At 28.2% G+C, this 10,151-nt stretch overlaps 2 protein-coding genes across 4 annotated transcripts in view; one reads left to right on the forward strand and one right to left on the reverse strand.

Annotated features, from left to right (window-relative positions):
* LOC117232813 (S phase cyclin A-associated protein in the endoplasmic reticulum) overlaps positions 1–3,504 on the reverse strand; it is a 29,199-nt gene extending 25,695 nt beyond the window's left edge. The window contains exons 1-4 of one of the 2 annotated variants that reach the window (XM_033492482.1): positions 3,126–3,504; positions 2,355–2,578; positions 816–2,188; positions 1–743 (exon numbers count right to left, since the gene is read on the reverse strand). In XM_033492482.1, the coding sequence (XP_033348373.1) occupies positions 1–743; positions 816–2,188; positions 2,355–2,565 (2,327 nt within the window). In that variant the 5' untranslated portion in view covers positions 2,566–2,578; positions 3,126–3,504. The other variant, XM_033492483.1, reaches the window with a different exon arrangement.
* A 467-nt stretch (positions 3,505–3,971) lies between these two features.
* LOC117232824 (ubiquitin-conjugating enzyme E2 N) lies at positions 3,972–6,284 on the forward strand. Of its 2 annotated transcripts, none has more exons than XM_033492512.1 (3): positions 3,972–4,290; positions 5,224–5,484; positions 5,619–6,284. In XM_033492512.1, exons 2-3 carry the CDS (start codon positions 5,240–5,242, stop codon positions 5,827–5,829), a joined length of 456 nt encoding a protein of 151 aa, XP_033348403.1. In that variant the 5' UTR covers positions 3,972–4,290; positions 5,224–5,239; the 3' UTR covers positions 5,830–6,284. The 2 variants fall into 2 exon arrangements, with proteins under 2 accessions (XP_033348403.1, XP_033348404.1); XM_033492513.1 differs by having other exon boundaries at positions 3,985–4,290; positions 5,210–5,484.
* Positions 6,285–10,151: the final 3,867 nt, after the last annotated feature.

Consider the following 10,151-nt stretch of genomic DNA (forward strand, 5'->3'; position numbering starts at 1 on the left):
CTATCTTCTAAACTAACATCATCGGGCATTGTATTAGGAGATGTTCTTTGTTCATCTTCCATTTCAAGGACCATTTCACCGTCTGTTTCATCAGTTTCAGTGTCAACATCAGTTTCACCACATTCTAATTCTAAAATTTGTCTATGTAAGGACGCTTCTTCGTCTGATAACTGTTGCGATCGTTGCGAATCTGCTTCCTCTGTCTTCCTTTCCTCTTCTAAAATTATTCTCTCTCTTTCTGCTTGAGCAGCCATAAATTGTTGTATACGTTTTTCAAGTAATTCCGCATCATTTTTGAAAATAGCTGCGATCATTGATGTAGAATTTATTTCGTTTAAATTAGCAGTGTTCTTGAAAACTTCTTCTACTTTATCTTTAATTGTAAGGTTTACGACCGATTCCCCTTTAACTTTTTCTACCTCGTTACTTATATTTTTTCCTTCTTTTTCTACAATACATTTCCGTTTCTGTTTACCATTTCCATCTGGAGTTAAACAATTCTTTTTATTCTTTTCAGAAGGACTTTCAATCGATAACGCTGGTAACGATGTTGCAGTACTTGGCTTATGAAATCTTGTAGACATATTTAAGTTATGTGTACTGCCTCTTCTATAACGGCTACGGACCGTTTGCCAACCATCAGCTTCTTCTTTTGTTTTTACATGCGTCTGTTTTGTTAATACCTCTACAGAACCATTTATATCTCTATTCTGATCTTTTTTTAATAGACTTTGTTCTGAAATCTAAAGAAAAACTTATGATTATAAATGTATATCCCAAACAATTACCGATTAGATAAAAAGAAGCAATGATACCTTATTGTCGATTGATTGAAATCGTTGCCTAACTATCACGGATGTTCCAGGTCTTGTTTTATTTGAAATCGATGTACTTTTGTCGCTTAATGTTGTTTTGCTTCTAACAAATTTTGGAGTTTCTAGGAGGCATGGTTGTTTTGGTTTAATAACCTTCATTTGCGATACCGTAGAATATGCTGGTTTGTTTGTATTAACTAATCCCTTACTTGAATTACTGGTTGATGTATCGGATATAAGCTTTGTTGGAGTTTTATTGTTTGCACTATCATTAACACTTGATTGCTTTTTTAATTTTTGGTTAATTTTGTTTGAAACCTTTGTAATATTCTGTATGTTTTTATTCACCATAGTGTTACTATTTTCTTTTGTTACGCTATTGGATTCTGTCATTTTATTTTCAGTTGCAACATTTTCTATACCAACATTTTTAATATTTTTTTCTGTAGTTTGTCTTTTTACTTTAGAATTGATTTCATTTTTTCCGAGTCCTATATCATTTTTAGGACCCAATGGCTTCACTTGAAAATTGTTTTGAGAATTCAATTTATTATCTATGCTATTAGATTTAGAAAATTCTTTTTCTGTCGATGTAGAAGTTAATTGTACATCTTTATCATTACAAACTGTTTGTTCATTTTTTTCAATTATCACATTAGAATCTGTTATTTTAGTGGTAGCATAATGCATCCCAGCTTTAACTGATTTTGATGCACTTTTAGTATCCAATTTACCTTTCACTTCACGAGATAAACTTTCATTTGCTTTTTGATCTGTAGTAATGCTGTTATTAATTTTAGTAGCTACAGTATGTTTTACCAAAGATTTATTTACTTTTATTGTAGTTAATTTATCTTTATTCAATGATTGATTTATGCCTTTATCTATTGAATTTTTATATTTTTCACCTAAGTTTGTCATATTATTTTTGGGAATATTACCTTTATTATCCTTTATTAACTTGTGCACAGATTCTCCTTTTATATGATTTGCCGTATTGTCTACAGAAACAGATTTATTTTCTGAAATAATTTGATCCACAGGGCTTCTACAAACAGATTCTGTGGGACTCATTCTTTGTAAAGGACTAGTGGATTTCGGAATCATTGTGGAATTCCATATTCGACAAGGAGAAGTTTTTCTAACTTCCCAAGCTAAAGGAGTACGTCTTAAGGGTGGTGGCGAATTTTCATAGGCCCATTTAACTCTAAACCATTCAATCAAATTATGGAAATCTCTGGTATAATTTTCTAAAACTAATATCACTTCTTTACACTCAGAAATATTTTCATCTTCTTCGCATGTTTGATAAATGCCATCTACTGCTCTTTGCAAATTACCAAATAAGAATGCCCAGTATCTTGCCTGTAATTCTAATATAACAAAACAAAAGAATATTAAGTTAGTACATCAAAATTTATGAATATAAAAGATTCAAAAGTAATTGTAACAATGAATGCAAATGCAAAACTTATATGGAAACTTTGCTTTATATTGAAAATAAGTTTATAATTTTAACGTAGATAAATTTCAATTTACCAGATTTTTTATCCCGACCAGTAGAAGCTGATCTCACTCTAGGTGTTGGTTTCATAGATCTTTTAGTAGCATTTGTCTGTGATACTCTTGGAACACTAGGTGGTTTTTTGGTAACCTTTTCGGTATTATTTGTTCCAACTGGTACATTAAAAGCTATTAAATTTCTAGCTGCCCGACCTTCCTCTTGTATAAGTAACCTTACATCAGCCATTTTTAATAAAGTTCTATAAAGAAATCATAATCAAATATTGTCTATTGAATTATAGAGATACATTTAAACCAAATTTAAAGCATCAAAATAATGATAGAAGCAACAATAAAAAAGCAGCAATAAAAAAGCAACACATTGAAAAAATGCTAAAAATCAAATTCTAATGATTCATTGTCTTTATTAGCAAAGTTACAAACATATATCTTTCATTTTAAATAAAAGACAAGAAATTGAAATAATAATAACTTCAAGAAAACACATTCTACATACATATAATCATGACATTTTAATTGTTTTGTAGTACATTAACAATTTTATGTTTTATTGCAAGTTTAAGGTTATGTTATATTACTGTCACTCATATCTTAAGCCTTACAAAGTAACAAACAACGATTATTTGTATAAACAAGTAAACAATCATATATCAACGACATCATCACTATTAATAATATATAAGACAACAATTAATAAATGTATTTATGTGTTGACACAATCTATTTATGTTTCACAACATAAATTGCAAATTATAGTAACGTTTATGTTTTTAATTCACGACTTACTTTTATTGTAATTACAATTACAAAATATCAAAGAACGATTGACTACAAATTGTTTTCAAATAACGAGAACTTCGAACTGACATTTCAATAGTAATATAAGACATTTCATGACAAATATCTCCTAAGTTTCGCGGCAGTTTGTTGGTTGCACTGATCTTGCTGCATTAAAAACTGCAACCGTGGTACCAGGTTATAGGTACAGATACCAATTAAAATAGTCACTAATTGTATTTATTATGTACAGTATTATATTATAGTAATATTGCGTAAATTTTGCATAAATTTTGCATTATTTTATACTTTATTAACTATATTTTTTAATGACTTAATCTAATAAGTGTACAAGTTACACATATTCATGTTTCTGAATCTGATCTTTTAACAATTTTCAGATCACGTTCTTAACGATATATATATGCATACATATATGCAAATTTGTCTTACATGTATTTTTATTGTGTAATATACATATTAAGAAAAGCATACAAATTTTATCTAGGATATTTCAAAAGTAAGATGTGCTTACTCGTTGGATGAACTAATAACATACTGAATATATATATAATAAAACCTGAAATATATTCAACAAATAGAATTTATTAACTGACATTTTATGAACAACAACAAAAATTATGATAAATAATAATAACAACTTTCATTTTTAAAATATTCTAAAAGCTCATTGGTTATCTGAAAGACGTAGGTACGAAACTAGAGTAAAATTGACCGAGCCTTTACATAAAAACGTTTTCATTCGTAGACATATATGAATTAATTAAATTTAAAAGTTAGGATATTGTTCGTATGACGAGAAGGAGTGTTATTTGGAGTCATTGTTAAATTGGTTTACGCAGTAAATTGATGTGCAGCGCCATCAACGCGTGATAAGATGAATCGCAAGAAGCGGTTACGAGGGCTGTAACTGTAACGCACATTTACGTGTGGAAATTTAATTAACACTTTGTTGAAGTATCTTTTTGGGGTTGCACCATAGATCCCAGACAGATTTTTGAAGTCGGCCGCGAAGCCGATTATCACGAAATACGATAGTGCTGCGAAAATAGGATTAAAAATCGATCTCGAGGTTTCTAGAAGAAAAGGCTTCCAGAGAGGCGGACAATCTGCCACAGTTTGCGGGGTGACGCGGGGATATTTTCAGATAATCGTACGTATTTTACTGTTATACATAGAGTATTCATATTTCAGACATTCTTACACGTGTGAGACACTCTGTGCAGCTTAGTTGTACATGGTACGTGACTCTGTGCACGAATTCTTTGTTTACGCATACACAGTAGCCTTGCAACAGCTTTGGAGGTTGGCAGAAATATTTCAGCAAAAATTCAATTGTTATACCATTGTCCACTTTCTGAACGATTTATTTGATTTCCTTGTTAATAACATATGCAACAAATATTTGTATTGCATCGTTTGTTTAGTTGTATATGATAGTTTAAGGCTTAAGGATTACTCGTTTCGGCAGAATTATACGTACCGTGAGAAGCTGTCAATTAGCGGTAAACCCGTATTAATTATTACAATTATGAAAGATTTTTATGATTTGGATGTTTAAGATTTAATTTTTATTTCTAATGTATATTATATTTATAGAAATAAAAGGAAACATTCTTTGATAACCTAAATTTTCTTATGTTAGTCATTTATAAGTTCTATTATAATGAACCTGTTTTATGATATATCTGTTACAGTTTGCAATAAGTTTTACTAGAAATGTTAACCTATTTATTTTCTTTTATATTTTTATATTTATGATGTAATTTTGTATAGCCTTTATAGTCATTATTGTAACACGTTATATCTTATTCATACTATTCATGCCTCTGTAAATTATTGTGAAAGTATTGAAATAGTGTATGTATTTTACTAAGTAAAGAATATTAAAGGTAGTACTATTAGTTTATATTATTCATTCATTAATGCACCTGTGTAATATAATTTATATTTGTATGTAATAAACATATAGCATTAATCTTTTATAGTTTTCTAAGTACATGTTTATAGCAAAATTATTTTAAGTAATAAATTGGATTTATTATTTAGAAAGCAAGTTAAAAGATGTATAGATATTTTCTTCTAGAGGAGTTTCATCAAATATGGCTGCGCTACCAAGAAGGATTATCAAAGAAACACAAAGACTAATGCAAGAGCCAGTTCCCGGTATCAGTGCTGTACCAGATGATACAAATGCTAGGTATTTTCATGTAATTGTAACTGGACCTGAAGATTCGCCATTTGAAGGTGGACTTTTTAAACTTGAGTTGTTCCTACCAGAAGACTATCCAATGTCTGCTCCTAAAGTTAGATTCATTACAAAAATTTATCATCCAAATATAGATAGGTAATTATAGACACATAATTTCTGACAATTATTTTGATAATTTTGTTTAATTATATTAGCTTTTTAAGTGTGTTAATTTATGTAATGCATAAATAAAATTCAATGTACAAGAAATATTTATATTTGTTGTATAGATTGGGCAGGATTTGTTTGGATATTCTTAAAGATAAATGGAGTCCTGCTCTTCAAATCAGAACAGTTTTATTATCAATACAAGCACTTTTAAGTGCACCAAATCCAGATGACCCTTTGGCAAATGACGTCGCTGAACTCTGGAAAGTAAATGAAAGCGAAGCAATACGCAATGCCAAAGAATGGACTCGGAGATATGCTATGGACAACTGATCTTAGATTTTCCATGATGCGAAGTGACGTCACCCCTATCTTTCCGAGTTTACCGATCACTTTACCCGCACCAGCTGCGTACCCTGCACCTGTGTCCACAATTTTGCTATAAAAATAATAAAAGTTTTGTAAGAGTAAACAGAATGAAACTGTATTTTCTATATCGCGGGGAATACAAAAATGTGTTTAGATTTCTTCAACGGTTTGTCGAACAGACTTGTCAAGAATCTTCTAACATTGAAAAAGTCAATCGTAAGAAGGTTCCTATTTCAGGAAGAAGGTATAATTTTAATGAATTGCTAGTTTTTACTTAAAAATATACCTTTGTAGTAAAAATAAGTGAATGTAGCATGTTGCGTAAAGATTTTTTTTTTGAATATGATTACAAAATGGCTTGTGCAATCAGTAATTTATAGCCTTTATTTTGATACCTTTAATGTATCCCTGAAAAAAAAGCAGTACTGGATCGTTCATTATATTATACTAATATTACATTTTTCCGTATTCAATGTCTACTAACTGGTTGTCTGATAATCTTAATGTATTTATCATTTCCGTGAATGTACAATGTTAAATGAAAGCTCTAATACTGAATTTGGGATCTACACATATGGCATTTATTTATAATTAACTATTTTAAATAATAAGCGTACAAAAATATTGGAAGTATGCGAAGTTCCATTTTTGAAGTGTATAGCTATTGTAACAATATTTCTCTATCGCAGATTTTTATTTATCAATGTAATGTAAAACGAAACATTTTGAATATTCATAACAAATTTCAGTTATTTGACCTTAAAATTTTGGTCGTATGAAAAATCATCTGTCCAATGATTATGTTAATCTATATTTTTACTGTATAAAAATACATATATATATATATATAATATATAATATATAATATATTATATATATATATATATATATATATATATATATAAGAAAACATTTTCAATCACTTTTGTTTATTTTTTCTTTTCTTTTTATAAAGGTTGAATCAGAATAAGTTGGAAACAGTTTCAAAAATTTACTAATGTCTAATCATATACTTTTGATGATCTTTGAAATTTAGTTTAGATACAAGAATATTTTAAATTGCGAGCAAATGAAAGTGCTCATTCTTAATGTTATGTAAAAATATTAAATTACATTACCATAATTTAAATTATAATATAATTAAATTAAAATATTAAATTTAAAGTTAAGTCGATTGCCTACTTTCAACAAATATCTAACTGTTAAAAGGTTGCCTTACGAGATATCATGATTTTTAGCTCATACAGAAGAAGTGTAGCAAAGTGGAAAGTATCCTTTGTAAAACCCTGTATATTTTTGATGATATTTGAATAACGAGAGTAGTAACTTAAAGCAAGCAGTATATCATTTGATTAAAATTTATTGTTGTCTTAATTGACTGCTTATCAATTTTAGAATATGAATAATAGTTTTTTTTCCTAATATCACAATGATAATTACATTCCTAATTTTGATATCAAGGTTTCTTTACAATAAGAAATTGCCTAACACTTTGAGTATCAGAATAGTAAAAACTTTATCCATATTTTCCTTGACACACTAGTCCAAGAAGACCCTGGCTAACATTATTTATTAGCTAGGGCCTCACTTCTATATTTAATAGCTAATTTTTGAACTTTGCTTTCAAACAATTGTTAACCAGCAATTGTTTATAGCAATAATGGTTGTGAATGTAATATACTTTGGTGTCTTTAGACTGCTTCAACAGACGTGTCCTTTTTAATTAATTTCAAGAAAGACGAGTTTCATTGATATTAAAACATTTTTTTATTGTTAATTTTAGCCGTTTCAGCCATTGAAAACAAATTTAATATATAAAATAAGATAAGAGAAGTGAGACAGACAATATGTTGAGAATTTATTTATGTAGTTTGTTTACCGAAAAGTATTAATAATTAGCATAACATATGGTTAAATGTATTGATTTCATATGTATGAAAAAATTGTATTATTGAATAGGTATCATTGCTAATGCCATTTAATTGATTACACAGATATAAAAAAGCTGTATAAAAGTTGAAGTATGACATTGTTTTCATCCATGCATGAATTTCAAAAAACTGCTGTATAAATAGTTACAACAAACGGCTCATATTTAATTTTATGTTAATCAGTATTTAATAATAGATCTTCAATTTGATCGATCGATATTTACATTATAGAACTTAAACAACCAGTTGGTATATTTCTGAACAATTCAAAATTTGTATTCATTTAATATATTAGTAATATTTTAATAAAAGTAATAGACAGTAATACTTAATTTAAATGTGATGGAAGGACACTGGGATCGGTTACACGAAAAGAAAAATATCTGTAGATAATTTGCAATAATAAAGAGGTAATTATAAATATATTACAAAGCAATATTAACATGCCAATATATTGCTGCCAATTTTCAAGAATGTATAATTACTTTACAATAATAAGAAAAATAGAAAAGCTAGATACAGACAATATATGAAATTTAAATTAGGATTTCTCATGGAAAAAGGCACTTGAAGATCTACAATTTATTTAAAAGTAATTCGAAAATTTTTTTTACATTAAATAATTTTGGTAATTCGTAAAGATTTTAAGTAAAAGTTTGTAATAAGAGAAGTCCAATTGTTTCAAAATAGAACCAGAACTGTTAAATTACTAGCGCTTAATGTTAATTTCAAAATTTAAAAATTGAGTATTAATGCGTTATATATCTGAAAATACATATTTCGATAAAATCCTTCGTTTTGGTATGTCGAAAAGAAAAACGTATTTTTAAAAGGATAATTTAGACTAATTCGTGATATTTCCTTTCAATAACGCAAATTAATAACACGCAATAAAAATATAATTTGTTTTTTTACATATCGCGTTATTGTTTTGTATAAATAATATGCGAAGCTTTTGGCATTCAATTAACTAGGAAAAGAAGATTATTGTCATCTAGATTCAAATTTTAATGTATTCAAATATTAAATTTATAACTATTTTTTTATTATGCAACCTATATGTGATCATATGATATTACAAATTTAGGAAACGTGTGTACGTAATTTGGGGTGATTCTGATATTTAATTTCTGATTTTATATATTTAGGTTTAGAAGGTGAGCAAAGAATCGGATATTTATGTTTAATGTAAGAAAAAAACACAGTGAAATATATATAGTTAAAGTAATCATTTTATAATATATCAAACGAAATAAATCTGGTACCGAAGGAAATTTTGTAATTTATTAGGAATTCTATTTAAGTAAGTAGTCAAAACTATTTTATTAAAATTAATGTTGATGTTCGTTGAGAACCTTATAAATAATTTATTAAATAATCTTTTCACACATGATACAGGATAAATCAAGCACCATATACGTAATGTATTTTAGAAGCTCTACGGTCGAGTCCATTTACCATTTTAGTGTCATTTCCAACATTATCGATTCGGCGTAGAATAAGATAATAACATTTGTGCTGGTACATATACATTGAAGCTACAAGATAAAATTGCAATATATCTCGATAATTATAGATACAAAATTCTATACTTCTACAATATTATTTGTTTATTTTTATTATAAAGCAAATGACTAAAACGGAGCGTCTCTTCTGTACAGAAACAAAAGTAGAACAAAAATTATTTTTAGGAACAAAATCATTTATTTAAAAAGAAACAATATCTCGTTGCACATCACCAGAAAGATCCAAAAGCTTTCTGATCCGCTGATTTGCAGTTTCTGGAATCAATAAGAATTTCGCTACAGTCTAATGAAGTGGTTTGTACTGTTTACTATATAAATCATAATTCATCTATCAATTATATGTAACTACTATCAGTTACAATTCTGAACAAAAAGTTTTATAATTTTATGTTTCAAAAATTAATATTGTGATATATTATAATAATGATCGTGCTCAGATCTCACCGCGTGGAGGTTGTTGCATCTGAATATCCACCCTAACTATGCCTCGTCTATTTTCCTTTTAATTTCACTTCAAATATCATACAAAATTAATGTAAAAGAAAAAAGAAAGAATTCATACTCTTTTATATCAACCAACATTTTGAAGGTTCAAGGTAATTTGTATTTCGTGCTTATCGTTTCGTCATAACACGAATGTATGAATGATTCTAATGCAACCGTATTAAGAGCTTCAGTCGATATGTGAGCAGCTCAATAGCTTCGTAGGATCATATATCAATGGTACATGATCAGTGATCACCTCTGTGCAACTCTCCCAATTGCACCGGATGAAATGTGTTTCCAACGTTACGGTGAAAGAGTTTTAGATTCTTCATAAAGGTAATAT

Source organism: Bombus vosnesenskii, unplaced genomic scaffold (assembly GCF_011952255.1).
Source record: "Bombus vosnesenskii isolate JDL3184/JDL3185 unplaced genomic scaffold, Bvos_JDL3184-5_v1.1 scf7180000013293, whole genome shotgun sequence".
NCBI classification, from domain to species: domain Eukaryota; kingdom Metazoa; phylum Arthropoda; class Insecta; order Hymenoptera; family Apidae; genus Bombus; species Bombus vosnesenskii.

Bases quoted from the DNA above. Each gene is read 5' to 3' on its own strand.
- LOC117232824 (XM_033492512.1), top strand. From the start codon at position 5,240: ATGGCTGCGCTACCAAGAAGGATTATCAAAGAAACACAAAGACTAATG. The intron at 5,485-5,618 runs GTAATTATAGAC...TTTGTTGTATAG, and splicing joins TATCATCCAAATATAGATAG to ATTGGGCAGGATTTGTTTGG.